The sequence below is a fragment of the Schistocerca piceifrons genome, chromosome 3 (assembly GCF_021461385.2).
Source record: "Schistocerca piceifrons isolate TAMUIC-IGC-003096 chromosome 3, iqSchPice1.1, whole genome shotgun sequence".
Taxonomy (NCBI): Eukaryota; Metazoa; Arthropoda; class Insecta; order Orthoptera; family Acrididae; genus Schistocerca; species Schistocerca piceifrons.
This window is the reverse complement of record NC_060140.1, coordinates 845,657,611-845,674,937: the sequence shown is the minus strand read 5'-3', so window position 1 is coordinate 845,674,937 and position 17,327 is coordinate 845,657,611. Positions and strand designations below refer to the sequence as shown.

General features: G+C 45.6%; 1 protein-coding gene across 1 annotated transcript in view; it reads right to left on the bottom strand.

Annotated features, from left to right (window-relative positions):
• The window catches only part of LOC124788254, a 135,159-nt gene that overhangs the window by 51,791 nt on the left and 66,041 nt on the right, over positions 1–17,327 (bottom strand). Inside the window, exons 3-4 of the mRNA XM_047255451.1 lie at positions 4,026–4,157; positions 910–1,114 (exon numbers count right to left, since the gene is read on the bottom strand). Coding sequence (XP_047111407.1) covers positions 910–1,114; positions 4,026–4,157 — 337 coding nt within the window. The remainder of the gene's footprint in view (positions 1–909; positions 1,115–4,025; positions 4,158–17,327) is intronic.

Genomic DNA, 17,327 nt, shown 5'->3' with positions numbered 1-17,327 from the left:
GTGTGCATTTGATTTCTTTGTTACTGTAATTGTGAAAAAATTTTAACAAATATGTATTGGCCAGTGCCCAAAACAATTTGTAAAATTTTTAATGGGGAGCATGGGGCTATGTAAGTAGGCTGTATAGGTTTTCTTATTGGTAACGCCACATAGCGCTCTGTATGAAAATCACTGGCTGTGCTGTGTGCAGTCTGTGGCTAGTTTGCATTGTTGTCTGCCATTGTAGTGTTGGGCAGCTGGATGTGAACAGCGCATAGCGTTTCACAGTTGGAGATGAGCCGCCAGCATTGGTGGATGTGGGGAAGTGAGATGGCGAATTTTTGAGAGCGGATGATCTGGACATGTGTCCAACAGAAACAGTACATCCGTAAGAATGGATGTCATGAACTGCTATATATATTATGACTTTTGAACACTATTAAGGTAAATGCATTGTTTGTTCTCTATCAAAATCATTCATCTGCTAACTATGCCTATCAGTAGTTAGTGCCTTCAGTAGTTTGAATCTTTTATTTAGCTGGTAGTAGTGGCGCTCGCTGTATTGCAGTAGTTCGAGTAACGAAGATTTTTGTGAGGTAAGTGATTTGTGAAAGGTATAGGTTAATTTAGTCAGGGCCATTCTCTTGTAGGGATTATTGAAAGTCAAATTGCGTTGCGCTAAAAAATATTGTGTGTCAGTTTAAGCACAGTCAAGTAAAATTTTTCTAAGGGGACGTTTCAAGTTGTCTTATTTATTCTGTCTCACCGACACCTTCAAAATTTGATAATATTTTCGTTAATGCCAACATTTTTTTTTTGTTTTAAGGTAGGGGTCTGATAGACCCCCTTTCATGCATTTCCCTGACACTCATGCACTCAAGAGCTACGATAAGTACAAAGCAGTTACTGTGTTAAATGGCGACAACTTACCAGAGCTGTTGGAACGACCAGCTCGTTCTCCGAGAGGTCGAGCATGACCATCTGTGGAATGCCCTTGAAGGAGTCCTCCGGCAGGCTGGAGAGGCCGCACCGCGACAGGTTGAGCCAGTACAGGGAGGCAGAATCCAGCATCCGGCCCCCGGTGAGGTGGATTGGATTTCTACTCAGGTCCAGCTTCTGCAGCTTCCCATTGGACCTGGAACAGGCCGTCACACTGATTGACCATCCAGCACCACGGGTTCAACAGTCACCACGCACTGCCCAGACCTCAGTCGTCAAGAGACCACACTGGGGATCTGTGGCTGCATAAATACTGGCACAGACTTTGAATGTCTCAGAGAGACTCAGGTTTCTTCAGGTACGTCACGTCCAGATGAAGACACTCATTGACGATTAGATCCTGTAGAGCTGCCATAGTGCAGGGATATTGACTCCTATGCTGCACCCACTGTTTCTAACAGCTCCAGAGATTTTCTGTGGGATTGAAGAGGGTTATTCAATGACAAGGCAGTCTGTCATAAAGCAGCATCTATGAAGCAATGGGTTGTTGTCAGTAACGTTCTTGAAATGGTCTGCCTTGCTCAGAGTCCCGACCTGATCCGAATGGAACATCTTTGGGATGAGTTTCAGCGTCGACTTCGCTCCACATCGCACGTCCGGCAATACGACCTCCTCTGGTTTCGGCCGTCAGGAAAGAAAGGGCAGCCATTTCTCCACAGAGTTCAAGCCTCCATTAAGACGAAATGTGGAAACAGCTCTTATTATTGTCCACTAATATGTATCCAGATACTTTTGATCAGATAGGGTATGAATAGAGTGTCTTAGTCACTGTGGTATCTCACTGAACACCATCTCCGTCGTATGACAGATAGTCTTCTTGAAGCACTGCTCGGCTGGAATTGGGACTTGGTTGTACCTCAGGTCTTTTATCTGTCTTGTAAAGTAACTGTCACTAGACGCAGATGACAAAAGTCGTGGGACAGCGATATGCACGTCCATAGACGTCGGTAGTATGACATACACAAGGTATAAAAGGGCAGTGCATTGGTGGAGCTGTTGCTTGTACTCAGGTGATTATGGGAAAAGGTTCGGACATGATTATGGGGGCACGATCGGAATTAACAGACTTTGATCGTATTTCGGAAGTCGTTAGGTAATTCAGTACTCCAAGATCACCAGTGTCAAAACTGTGCCGAGATTACCAAATTCCGAACATTATCTCTGACCACGGACTACACAGTGGCCGACGGACTTCACGACCGAGAGCAAGGGCGTTTGCGTAGAGTTTTAGTGGTAAGAGACAAGCAACACTGCGTCAAATAACCGCAGAAACAAACGTTGCATGTTCGACGAACTAATGCGTTAGGACAGTGCGGCGAAATATCGCGTTAACAGGCTATGGCAGCAGACCGACGCGAGAGCCTTTGCCAACAGGACGACAACGCCTACAGCGCCTCTCCTGGGCTCATGACCATATCGGTTGGACCCTAAACTGGAAAATCGTGACCTGGTCAGATGAGTCCCGACTTCAGTTGGTAACAGCTGATGGTGGAGTTCGAGTGGGGCGCAAACCTCACGAAGCCATGGACTCAAGATGTCAACGAGGCACTGTGAAAGCTGGTGGTGGCTCCATAATGGTGTGGGCTCTGCTTCATGGAATGGACTGGGTCCTCTGGTCCAATTGAACCGACAGTTGGCCGGAATGGTTATATTTGGCTACTTGGAGACGATCTGCAGGCATTCATGGACTTGATGTTCTGAAACAACGATGGAATTTTTATGGATGACAATTTTCCATGTCATCAGGCCACAGTTGTTCGTGATTGATTTGCAGCATACTGTGGACAGTTTGAAGGAACTATTTGGCCACCAAGACGTGACTCCCATAGGACATTTATATGATATAATCGAGAAGTCATTTCGTGTACAAAATACCGCCACCAGATCACTTTCGGAATTATGGACGGCTATAGAGGCACCATGTCTCAGTACTCCTACAGGTTCTAGGTGCTACAGACTGGAACCGCGCAATCGCTACTGTCTCAGATTCGAATCCTGCTTCAGGCAGGAATGTGTGTGATGTCCTTAGGTTAGTTAGGTTTAAGTAGTTCTAAGGTCTAGGGTACTGATGACCTCAGAAGTTAAGTCCCATAGCGCTCAGAGCCATTTGAACTCCTACAGGGGACTTCAGAGGACTTGGTGAGTCCATGCCATGTCGAGTTGCTTCACTACGTCGGGCAAATGGAGGGCCGACACAGTAGTATGAAGTACCCATGACTTTAGGCCGCCCGGTTAGCCATGCGGTCTAATGCATGGCTTTCTGGATCGGGAAGGAGGACCATGTCCCCAGCGTAAACCCACCCGGCTGACTTGTGTCGAGGTCCGGTGAGCCGGCCAGCCTGTGGATGGTTTTTAGGCGGTTTTCCATCTGCCTCGGCGAATGCGGGCTGTTTCCCCTTATTCCGCTTCAGCTACACTACGTCGGCGAAAGCTGCGCAAACAAGTTCTCCACGTATGTGTACACCACCGTTACTCTACCACGCACTCGTCTGGTGTGAGACATTCGCTAAGGGGGGCGGGCGGGGGTCGAGTTGTAGGGGGGGGGGGGGGAGGGGTCCACCGGGGGCCGAACCGCACAATAACCCTGAAAGAGTGGTTCGGTGTGGCGCGGCGGAGGGGTGAAGTGGACTGCGATAGCCGTCGTGGGGTTGTGGACCACTGCGGCTGCGGCGGGGACGGAGCCTCTCCGTCGTTTCTAGGCCCCCGGTTAACATACAATTGGATACAATACAATACCCACCACTTTTGTCACGTCAGTGTAGTGTCACACGGAATTTCCAAGGTTTGAGAATTGCAATGCCATCAGAAAGAAACATCCAGGAAGACTTCTAGTAATATTGTAAATGAAGCTTGAAACTTTTGAATGAATATGTATTTCTTAGGCCTGCCAAAGGGACGATTATTGTATCCAGTTTTGAAGTAATCAATGAAAAGCATTCGTATAACTTATTGTGTGTCGCTTGTAAGCATCTTGTTTGATGCTGATACTATACATATGACAAGTCTGTAAATAACTAGCTTCAAGAAGTACATGAAACTGGACTTACGTGAAGACACTGGACGGAAGAGTTGACAGCCGGTTGTTGGAGAAATCGACGACGCGGAGATTCGGCATCCCAGAAAAAGCGTCCTCGTGAACGTCGCTGATGTTGTTCTTGTCCAGGTACAGCTGCATGACCCTGCAAAGGAAAGGGCAGACAGTTTTCAAATGCACAGCACGGCTCCATCCACGACAGCAGGGAGGTGGTGAGCCAGAGCATTCCGTAACCTTACCACACAGCCTGTTCGCGGCGCTTACACCTCGGAATGTTCTTTAGAAATCACTAATGAGCGCGTGGCGGAGGGTACCTTTTGTCATACCGCGTATGAGAATTTTTTCTCGCCACTACCATGAACGGCAAAAGGCCTTGTCGCAGTGGTGACAGCAGTTCCTGCCAGATCACCGGAGTTAAGCGGTGTCAGGCCGGAGTAGCACTTGGATGGGTGACCATCAGGTCTGCCGAGCGCTGTTGGCAAGCGGGGTGCACTCAGCCCTTCTGAAGCAAACTGATGAGCTACCTGATTGAGAAATAGCGGCTCCGGTCTCGTCAAGTTACATACAGCCGGGAGAGCGATGCGCTGAGCGCATGCCTCTACACATCCGCATGCTGTGACGTCTGTGGGACGAGGATGGCACGGCGGTCGGTGTGTACTGTTGGGCCTTCATGGCCTGTTCGGATGGAGTTTAGTTTAATAGCTTTAGGTCACACAGCTCGGTAAAACAACCGGATTAGATTTCTTAGCAAGTCATCACCACGCGATATCAACGCGTTACACTTCAGTATTGAGATGACCCAACGAGAAAAATCCAGATGATTGATGTCCTAGAAAAAAAAGCGCTTTCAGATGTATATGAACTCCTATTTACAGGAGCACGCCCGATTTCGCGAAATCAAATCACTTCTTAAGGTGTACGTACAGCATTATATCAGAAGAGGGGAGACTCAAACTTCACAAAATACACTACTGGCCATAAAAATTGCTACACCACGAAGGCGGGAAATTTAACCGACAGGAAGACGATGATGTGATACGCAAGTGATTAGCTCTTCAGGGCATTCACACAAGGTTGGCGCCGGTGGCGACACCTACAACGTGCTGACATGAGGAAAGTTTCCAACCGATTTCTCATACACAAACTGCAGTTTACCGGCGTTGCCCGGTGTAACGTTGTTGTGATGCCTCGTGTAAGGAGGAGGAATGCGTACCATCACGTTTCTGACTTTGATAAAGGTTGGATTGTAGCCTATCGCGATTGCGGTTTATCGTACCGCGACATAGCTTCTCGCGTTGGTCGAGATCCAATGACTGTTAGCAGAATATGGAATCGGTGGGTTCAGGAGGGTAATACGGAACGCCGTGTTGGATCCCAACGGCCTCGAATCACTAGCAGTCGAGATGACAGACATCTCATCCGCATGGCTGTAACGGAATGTGCAGCCACGTCTCGATCCCTGAGTCAATAGATGATTACGTTTGCAAGACAACAACCATCTGCACGAACAGTTCGACGACGTTTGCAGCAGCATGGACTATCAGCTCGGAGACCATGGCTGCAGTTATCCTTGACGCTGCATCAGAGACAGGAGCGCCTGCGATGGTGTACTCAACGAAGAACTTGGGTGCACGGATGGCAAAATGTCATTTTTTCGGATGAATCCAGATTCTGTTTACAGCATCATGATGGTCGCATCCGTGTTTGGCGACATCGCGGTGAACGCACATTGGAAGCGTGTATTCGTCATCTCCATACTGGCGTATCACCCGGCGTGATGATATGGGGTGCCATAGTTACACGTCTCGGTCACCTCTTGTTCGCATTGACGGCACTTTGAACAGTGGACGTTACATTTCAGATGTGTTACGACCAGTGGCTCTACCCTTCATTCGATCCCTGCGGAACCCTACATTTCAGCAGGATAATGCACGACCGCATGTTTCAGGTCCTGTACGGGCCTTTCTGGATGCAGAAAATGTTGGACTGCTGCCCTGACCAGCACATTCTCCAGATGTCTCAGCAATTGAAAACGTCTGGTCAATGGTGGCCGAGCAACTGGCTCATCACAATACGCCATTCACTACTCTTGATGAACTGTAGTATCGTGTTGAAGCTGCATGGGCAGCTGTACCTGTACACGCCATCCAAGCTCTGTTTGACTCAATATCCTACGTATCAAGGCCATTATTACGGCCAGAGGTGGTTGTTCTGGGTACGGATTTCTCAGTATCTATGCACCCAAATTGCGTGAAAATGTAATCACTTGTCAGTTCTAGTATAATATATTTGTCCAATGAATACCCGTTAATCGTCTGCATTTCTTCTTGGTGTAGCAATTTTAATGGCCAGTAGTGTAAAATGGTATTACTTGCCTCGCTGCGATGTCTATGGCTGGTCTTCGTGTTTTACATCGCGGTTGGAGCAGATCTCCACCTTGGCTCCTCCGGAGACCCAACCTTATTTTAGATTTGACTAATTTTAAGAAAGATAGCGCACCAGATTTTACATTCAAATCTCTGTTTTTTAACATTTTAGATGTGCATCACGGTTGCACTGTCGTTTACACTGACGGCTCCAAACAGGGGCATTTCCTTGGCTGTTCTGTGGTGTTCCCTGACCATGTTACCCGGATTCGCCTCCCTGCTGAATACACCGTTTTCGCAGCGGAGCTCCACGCGATCCTGAAGGCACTGGAGCAGATGAATCGTGTTCGGGGCGATCGATTTCTTCTCTGCTCCGATTATCTTAGTGCCTTACAATCACTGCAGAACCTGTACCCGACTGAGGAGATGGTCCAGCTGATATATGACCAACTGTACTTGCTCCAACGGCGGGGTAAAGAGGTATCTTTCTGCTGGGTGCCTGGTCATGTCGGAATATGGGGCAATGAACAGGCCGATCGGGCTGCCAAGGAGGCCTGGAGAGAGCGGGATGTGGTCCAGTGTCCTATCCCCTTGCAGTCTGTCATCTCTGCACTCCACAGAAAGTGCATGGAGATGTGGGAGGAAGAATGGCTGGCTGTGAGGGCCAATAAACTGCGGTCAGTAAAGTCAACCACTCGGCCGTGGCGTTCCTCCTGCCGGTTGCTCAGGCGGGAAGAGGTGGCTCTCACACGTCTTCGGATCGGGCACTGTCCTCTCACACATAGCTTTTTATTACGGCGGGAGAATCCTCCGTTTTGTGATGCTTGTGGTGTGCACATCTCTGTCCGGCACATTTTAACAGACTGCATTTTATACCGTGATGCAAGGGCAGAAACACAAGTTGATGGGGAGCTGCCTTCTGTTTTAGCTAATGATGAGACGTGTGTGTCTAGGGTTTTTAGGTTTTGTGATGTGTCTGGACTCTGGCCTAAACTTTTAGGCTGGAGGTTTTAGTGTATTGCAGAGTCGCTGACTCCTCCCCTTTTTTCCTTGCGGTCAGCCAGCCACTTCCATCTGCTACATTGTTTTAGCTCCCTCTCTCATTTTCCTCCTGTGTTCTCCTTGTTTTACTGCTGACACCCTGCTTCATCCCACGCTTCGGTATGGGTGAGAACATATTTTTCAACGATAGTTACCCGTGTTTTATGTTGTGTTTTATATTCCTGTTCTGGGGTTTTTCTTGACACCCGTCTCACTATGTTACTGAACGGGCGCTGAAGACCTTGCTGTCGTGCGCCCAAAAAACCCTTCTACTACTACTACTACTACCTAACAAGCAGGGCGTCATAGATCAAATTCTCCAGCCGAAACACTGACATGTCAAAAGCGCATTAACTTGATACCAGGAAGCGGCGGACAAACCTGCAAGAGCTACGTCGTACAGGGCCACACTGCTGGTGAACGTGTTCATGTGTGACATGGGGGAGGGCATTAGCGCACCACACACGTAACGGGAAAGCTACAAACGTTTTTGCGCGTATCCAGATATCATGGGAATGACTGAGGCCCCTGTCACACAACACAACCATATAAACTGTTGGGTGCCTGAGAATTAAGGACGCATTTGAATTTTGCGCCATTCTGTAATATGACGGTTGGCAGGTGTGGTTTTTCATGTTTGTTATCTGCAATCCTAGCCTGATAGCTTTCGTGTGGTGAGCATTGTTGTTTGATGTTTATTTTCGTCACGAAATAGGTGACAACTGAGCAACGTATCCAAATGATATGAAGTTATTACAAAAACAGTGGATGTCACACGGTAACGGTTCGTGAATTGCGTGAGGCAATCGGACGTAATGCTGCTCCAACCGAACCATCAGTCCGGAAGTTGATCCGAAAGTTTGAAACCACGGGCTCTGTTTCAAAGAAGAAAACGAGGCGACCGCGTTCTGTTTGAACGCAAGAAAACGGTTCGCCGACGAGCGCAACAATTGAATTTACCACCAAGTTCACTGCATGAAATCCTTTCAAAACGTCTGAAAATGCATGCGTACAAGAATTAACCTACACAAGAGCTGAAGCCTCAAGATCATGGAGAGAGACATCGATTTGTTTAATGGGCCTCGTCTCGACAAGCGCTTAACGAGGACTTCGCAAAAAGTATAATTTTCTCAGACGAGGCGCACTTGCACCGCAATGGGCACGTCAATAAGCAGAACTGAAGAATTTGTGGTAACAAAAATCCATCGATTAGATGCGTCCACAACACACGACTGTGTGGTGTGAGTGCTGGGAAGGAGGAGTGATCGGCCCGTACTTAACCTGAAAATGACGAGGCCACCGTTACCGAAACGTGCACTCTGATTGGTTTTTCCCTTTTATTGATAAAAATTACGATTTCTGGTTTCAACAAGATGGTGCGACATGTCACACATCCCGTGAAACGATTGCTCTGCTGAATGAAATAAAAATGAAATGCCGTGTGGCTAGAGCCTCCCGTCGGGTAGGCCGTTCGCCTGGTGCAGGTCTTTCGAGTTGACGCCACTTCGGCGACCTGCGCGTCGATGTGGATGAAATGATGATGATTTGGACAACACAACACCCAGTCCCTGAGCGGAGAAAATCTCCGACCCAGCCGGGAATCGAACTCGAGACCTTGGGATTGATACTCCGTCACGCTGACCACTCAGCTACCGGGGCCGGACGCTGAATGAAAAGTTCCCTTGCGTAGCAACCAGGAATTCCAGATCATGCGATCTTACGCCTTGTGACTTTCTTTTTTTTTGTGGGGATTTGTGAAATCAAAAATGTACTTGAACAAACAAAAAACAATACACCAATTGACGGATGAAATTAAAACCGTTATTAACGCCATCCCACCAAATGTTTGTGAGCGCGTCATCGAAAACTTCAATGAACGCATTGCTCATTGCTGCGCGGCCTTGGGTGGGAGCAAAGAGTACAGAATTTTTCATACATAAATGAGAGATGACGATCAGTTTGGCCTTAGAAAAGGTAAAGGCACGATGGAGGCAATTCTGATGTTGATAATGGAAGCAAGACTAAATAGGGGTAAGCTATAGGGAGAGACGAATAATATACAATACGTACAAGAGCCGTGAGGGAATAATAACAGTGCACGATCAAGAATGGAGTGCTCTGATTAAATAGGGTGTAAGACGGGGATGTAGTCTTTCGCGCCCTACTGTTCAATCTGTACATCGAAGAAGCAGTCATGGAAACAAATGACACGTTCAGGAGTGGAATTAAAATTCAAGGTGAAAGCATATCATTAATACGATTCGCTGATGACGTTGCTATCCTAAGTAAAAGTGAAGAAGAATTACATGATCTGCTGAATGGAATTAACAATGTAATGAGTACAGAATACGGACTGAGAGTAAATCGAAGAAAGACGAAAATAATGAGAAGCAGCAGAAATGACAACAGCGAGAAACTTAACATCAGGATTGATGGTCACGAAGTACATGAAGGTAAAAAATTCTGCTACAAAGGCAGTAAAATAGTCAGTGATGAACGGAGCAAGGAGGGCATCTAAAGCAGGCTATCACTGTCAAAAAGGGCATTCCTGGCCAAGAGAGGTATTTGTATTCCTTTTCGCTTGCTTCTTTTACTGCATTTTTATATTTCTTCCTTTAATCAGTTAAATTCAATACCTCCTCTGTTACCCAAAGATATCTACTAGCCCTCGCCTTTTTACCTACTTGATCCTCTGCTGCCTTCACTACTTCATCTCTCAATTTACCCATTCTTCTGCTACTGTATTTCTTTCCTCTGTTGTTGTCAGTCGTTCCCTACTACTCTCTCTGAAACTCTCTACAACCTCTGTTTATTTCAGTTTATCCAGGTCTCATCTCCTTAAATTACTACTTTTTTGCAGTAGTACATACGCCAGTAAAACATTGCGCCCACGGTATGGGGAAGAGGGAGGACTCATCCTTCAGAAAATAAAATACTATTACCCGCAACAAGCAGGCCCCATAGATCAAATTGGCCAGTTGAAAAACTGGCATGTTGAAAGCGTGGTAACTTCATACCAGCAAGTGGCGGAGAACAGCCCCTACCGCCCAGCTGTGCAGGACCACACTGCCAGTTAATGTGCTCGCCTGTGTCGCTGCAGTGGACACTGGCGCCACCAAACACGCATAGCGCGAAAGGTACAAACATTTTCGCACGTGTCCAGATATCATGGGAATGATTGAGGCCCCCATAACAAAAAGCTATCATGCAACTATAAAATACTTCACCATAAAAAAAACAGATAAAACCAAACAGACCAGACGTAAGAGCTTATAACAACAAGCCCTGGATCAATAACCAAACAGTCGAAAAACTATAACATTGTGTCCTTCAGAGGCAAACAAAGTTAAATAGTATATCGTAATACCTTGTCAGAGGTCCATGACTAAGGAATTTACTGCTAGCGCACTCGAGCAGATGTAACTTCGATGGATTGCTCACGCGCTGCCTGCGGTATGTAAGCTACAATAGAATCGCAGACCAGAGAGCAGTGTCGGCAGCAGCAGCAGTAGTAGTAGCTCGCAGTCGGGCGGTTGGGTCAGGTCGCTCTTAGGGAGCGGCTGTCTAGTTGTATAGCTCACAGACAGCACTTGTGTCCTGTATGGAATTACCAGGGCCGGTCGCGGAGAGCGAAGGCGGTGCCTGAGCGATGTGGTATAAGGAAGAAAAAATTATTGCCGCGCTAATATGTAATTTGCAAAAAGTCATTTTGTACTATTGTTACATCAAAGTCACATGTAAATAATTTTCAATAATTTTTCAATAATAATCTTTCTTATAAAAATTACTTTTGGCAGTCATTCATCCAAATTTAAAGTTTTTACTAATTTCTCCTATCCATAGTCATGCCAATTATCGCAAATAAAATCTATGGTTTTTCATAAATAACACAATCTAGCGGCCGGGATTGCACTAGGCTGTGCCAGAAAAATTTCTTATAGGAGCAGATATATAAGCGTTATCCGGCGACTCAATTGAGGTACGAATTTTCAATTTATTCATAATGACTTTTCAGGGCCATGACACAGCATTGCTAACGTCCAGATTTACCAGTTTAGGTTCACAGTCACTTAATTATTGAAAGGCTATATATAAGTCACAATTTTTTGAGAGATTAGTCACATTATTATTGCAAGGTTACGGAGATAATTTATCTGTTGGAAGGTTACAACCTTATCTCGACCTGATTATTAACATGGGCGGTTTGGGATATAGCTTTAAACTCTCCGTAATTTCAACCTGTTCTAGAATGTTAAGGTCTGCCCCTTTACATCTCTGTGTAAGACGTTTAAATTATTAACTACACTTGTTATGGAGTGACCAGAAGCACTGATGTGGTTATTTGAAGTAGACTTCGAATTCCTCACACTTTGGTGTTCTCGGACCTTAGTAACAATCCCTCTGTCAGCCTGCCCGAGAGCTGAATTTGCCGCAGCTGGTGCAATAGACACCATTAGCGCCGTACTTTTCAAAGACTACCCTGTCTCTGTGTACGAGTCTTTGGCCAAGATCCTGTGGAATAAAGAACGCTGGCTTTATCTTTTTCGTCCTTAGCTTTTTGCCTACTTTTGTGAAAGTAGACTTACAGAAAGCTTTTGACAGTGTTGACTGGAATACACTCTTCCAAATTGTGAAGGTGGCAGGGGTAAAACTCAGGGAGCGAAAGTCTATTTACAAATTGTACAGAAACCAGACGGCAGTTATAAGAGTCGAGGGGCATGAAATTGAAGCAGTGATTGAGAAGACAGTGAGAGAGTGAGTGTTGTAGCCTATCCCCGATGTTATTCAGTCAGTATACTGAGCAAGCAGTAAAAGAAACAAAAGAAAAATTTGGAGTAGGAATTAAAATCCATGGACAAGAAATCAAAACTTTGAGGTTTGCCGATGACACTGTAATTCTGTTAGAGACAGCAAAGGGCCCGGAAGAGCAGCTGAACGGAATGGACGATGTCTTGAAAGGAGGATACAAGATGAACATCAACAAAAGCAAAACGAAGATAGTGGAATGTAGTCGAATCAAATCAGGTGATGCTGAGGGAATTTGATTAGGAAATGAGACACTTAAAGTAGTAGATGAGTTTTGATATTTGGGGAGCAAAATAACTGATGATGGTTGAAGTGGAGAGGATATAAAAAGTAGATTGGCTATGGCGAGGAAAGAATTTCTGAAGAAGAGAAATTTGTTAACATCGAGTATTGATTTAAGTGTCAGGAAGTCCTTTCTGAAAATATTTGTATGGAGTGTAGCCATATATGGAGGTTAGACATGGACCATAAACAGTTTAGACAAGACGAGAAGAGAAGCTTTCGAAATGTGGTGCTGCGGAAGAATGCTGAAGATCAGATGGGTAGATCACGTAACTAATGAAGATATACAGCTTGACTAGAAGAAGGGATCAGTTGGTAGGACACATCCTGAGGCATCAAGGGATCATCAGTTATTACTGGAGGGAAGCGTGGAGGGTAATAATCTGAGAGGGAGACCAAGAGATGAATACACTAAGGAGATTCAGAAGGATGTATGTTGCAGTAGTTACTCGGAAATGAGGAGGCTTGCAGTGGGCAGACTAGCATGGAGAGCTGCATAAAACTACTCTCTGGACTGAACACCAGAACAACAACATGTACGCCTGAAGAAGGGTTTTGATATCGCGAAACCGGTCGTGCTCCTGTAAATAAAAGTTCATATACAGCTGAGAGCGGTTTATTCCTGGAACACGGATTTCTTCAGCTGCGGTTGCCCTCATCAGGAAAACTATTTCTACCAGACCATTGAAATCAGACCATCTTGGAAAGCAACGTACACGCCCATCATGGATAGTACTGGCACGTCTTAATATTAGTGACAAAATGAGCCGGTGAAAAGTCACACACGTACCTCATTCCCCAAGCATGGTCCGTGACTTAAACTTGAGCACAGTGGCTCGTAACAACACATTCGCCTATCATCTACATCTGCACGATAGTGTGTAGTCCACACTGAAGTCCTTTGCAGAGGGTTCGTCGAACCTCTGGCAGACTGTTATAAGTCCTCTCTCGAACAACGTGCGGCAAAAACGAACACTTACATATTTTCGCGCGAGCTATGATTCCTCTTATTTTATTACGATGATCAATTCTCCCTATGTACGTTGGCGATAAGAAAAATTTTCGCATTCTCAGCGGAAAGCTGGTGACTGTAATTTCCTGAAAAGATGCATGGAAAAATGCCTTTGTTTCAGTGAATATCACCCGAAATCCCTTCCCTATTTCCGTGTAAATACAATGATTTAAAAGTCAGTACGTTTTAAGGGCATCTGCTCATCTTTTATTTACCAAAATAACCCTGTTTTTGCTAAATATGATGTGCTCCCACGATTATTTACTGATCTGTTACAAGATGGTCATCTTACATCGGGCATTTTGTGGGGAACCAATGTCTTTCTTAATTCATAGGCAACTTTGAGTTTGACAACTTGTTAAGTGCCCTGCAATATATGTTAGACATAAAATCAAATACTTGAAAATGGCATAAAAGGCCGAAACCTTTGTTGTACTTAAATAAACAATAAAATAGTCAAATGGCGATGCCTTCCTTTAAGAAATCTATTTGCGGAATTTATATTGATTTCTAATGAGAATATTTTAGCTGTCGAAGAATACGCCTGCGTAAAACGTGTTTTGTAAATCCACATATTGTATTTATGCTCTCCAGTCCGAAGACGGGTTTCATGCAGCTTTTGACTCTAGTGTGTCATGTGCAAGATCTTCATCTCTGCATAACGACTGAAATCTGGATAAAGACCTGGTCTGTAAACAGCGGTAAGGGACACTCGATGAAAAACAGAGTTATGTTATCGTGGGAATCGAGAATCTTAACGATTTTGCCTATTAGCAAGACATTGGTCTTTGGAATTCCAAGACCGCGTCAGAATCTCTACACCAGTTCCTCAGAGTAACACGGACATACAAAAAGAAACGACTAGGAGATTTCAGTTTATATATGTAGAGGGAAAAGATTTAATAAAACATTTCTATCTGCTTACTGAAACTGACAGCAACTTACATTTTATGTTTACATGCTGTAATGTTCGTTCAAATGGCTCTGAGCACTATGGGACTTAACGTCAGAGGCCATCAGTCCCCTAGAACTTAGAAGTACTTCAACCTAACTAACCTAAGGACATCACACACATCCATGCCCAAGGCAGGATTCGAACCTGCGACCGTAGCAGTTGCGCGGTTCCAGACTGTAGCGTCTAGAACCGCTCGGCCACACCGGCCGGCTGTAGTTTACGTCTACTATACTTTTGACGGATGATGTTCAAACGGCAAAATGATATTTTTGTGTGATATGATTACAGCTTAACGATTTTCGGATTTTTTCCTTTGTTTATACTGTGAAACGTTGCCTCTTGCCAAATTTATAAATTATAGGTCAACGAGAAGCACCCTATAGGTTTTCTTGAGTGAGTTTAGCAGTGTCGAAGTATGTGAATCTTTTGACATGCATTGACCTTAGTATGTGACATAAATTTTAACTTGATGTGTCAACCTATTCCAAGGAAATAGAGTCTTAACAGATAGACAGACAGATAAAAAATGACAAAAATTTTTTTTGGTGTATGTGATCATAAATTAACAATTTTCTGATTTTTCGTTACTTGTTTCTTGCCAAATTTCATGATTCTAGGTCAACGGGAAGCACTTATAGCTTTCGATGAGCGAGTTTCCGAGCGTCAAAATACACACATTAAAAAAGGTTTTGCATCATCTCGGTTCCGAGAGTTCCGGAACCTCTACAGAGAATTGGAATAGAGATCAACATAAACATCATTTCCGCTCTTTTAATTGCTCATGTAAACCACACATTGCATGTTGTGGCACCATACAGCGAGACCTTTAGAGGTGGTGGTCCAAATTGCTGTTCACACCGGTGCCTCTAATATCCAGGAGCACGTCCTCTTGCACTGATGCATGCCTGTATTCGTCGTGGCATACTATCCACAAGGTCATCTAGGCACGGTTGGTCCACATTGTTCCACTCCTCAACGGCGACGCGGCGTAGATCCTTCAGAGTGGTTGGTGGGTCACGTCGTCCATAAACAGCCCTTTTGAATCTATCCCAGGCATGTTAGATAGGGTTCATGTCTGGAGAACATGCTGGTCACTCTAGTCGAGCGACCCTTGCTGAAGGATCATTCACAAGATGTGCACGAAGGGGGCGCAAATTGTCGTCCATGAAGACGAATGCCTCGCCAATATGCTGCCGATATGGTTGCACTATCGGTCGGCTGGCATTCACGTATCGTACAGCCCTTACGGCGCCTTCCATAACCACTAGCGGCGTACGTCGGCCCCTTATAACGCCACCCCAAAACGGCAGGGAATCTCCACGTTGCTGCACTCGCTGGACAGTGTGTCTGAGGCGTTCAGCCTGACCGGGTTGCCTCCAAACACGTCTCCGACGACTGTCTGGTTGAAGGCATAAGTGACACTCATCGGTGAAGAGAACTTGATGCCATCCTTTCGACATGTTGTTGGGCCCATCTGTACCGCGCTGTATGGTGTCGTGGTTGCAAAGATGGACCTCGCCATGGACGTCAGGAGTTCAAATATTCAAATGTGTATGAAATCTTATGGGACTTAACAGCTAAGGTTATCAGTCCTTAAGCTTACACACTACTTAACCTAAATTATCCTAAGGACAAACACACACACCCATGCCCGAGGGAGGACTCGAACCTCCGCCGGGATCAGCCGCACAGTCCATGACTGCAGCGCCTGAGACCGCTCGGCTAATCCCGCGTGACACGTCTGAGTGAAGTAGCGCATCATGCAGCCTATTGCGCACAGTTTGAATCGTAACACTACGTCCTGTGGCTGCACGAAAATCATTATTTAAAGATGGTGGAGTTCCTCCGAGCCATAATCCGTAGGTAGCGGTCATCCACCGCAGTAGTAGCCCTTGGGCGGCCTGAGCGAGGCATGTCATCGACAGTTCCTGTCTCTCTGTATCTGCTCCATGTCCGGACATCGCTTTGCCGAGCGGTCTCAGGCGCTGCAGTCATGGACTGTGCGGCTGGTCCCGGTGGAGGTTCGAGTCCTCCCTCGGGCATGGGTGTGTGTGTGTGTTTTTATCCCTAGGATTATTTAGTTTAATTAGTGTGTAAGCTTAGGGACTGATGACCTTAGAAGTCCCATAAGATTTCACACACATTTGAACATTTTTTGAACATCACTTTGGTTCACTCCGAGACGCTCGGATATTTCCCTTGTTGAGAGCTCTTCCTGGAACAAAGTAACAATGCGGATGCGATCGAACCGCGGTATTGACCGTCTAGGCATGGTTAAACTACAGACAACACGAGCCGTGTACCTCCTTCCTAGTGGAATGACTGGAACTGATCGGCTGTCGGATACCCTCCCTCTAATAGGCGCTGCCCATGCATGGTTGTTTACACTTTTGGGCGAGTTTAGTGACATCTCTGAACAGTCAAAGGGACTGTGTCTGTGGTACAATATCCACAGTCAACGTCTGTCTTCAGGAGTTCTGGGAACCAGGATTATGCAAAACTTTTTTTGATGTGTGTACGTGTTAGAAATGGCAGTATCTTTTGATTTCAGTGAGTTAAGAACTTACACCGCCAAGGGAGCAATGACCTTAATATGTGGGATAAATTTGAGCTTGATGAATCTTTCCGTTCCTGAGAAAAGTGTTGTTAGCAGTCGGAAAGACAGACACACAGACGGAAGGACAACAAATCTATCCTACAAGGATTCCGTTTTCACAGATTGAGGCACTGAACCCTAAAAACATTACACATTACTAATTTTTCATGTATATTTATTGTATGTTTCATTGTAATGGCCATAGAACGTGCACTTTGGCTTAGAAAGTTGCCTCAACTGGGAACCGAACCCTGGCC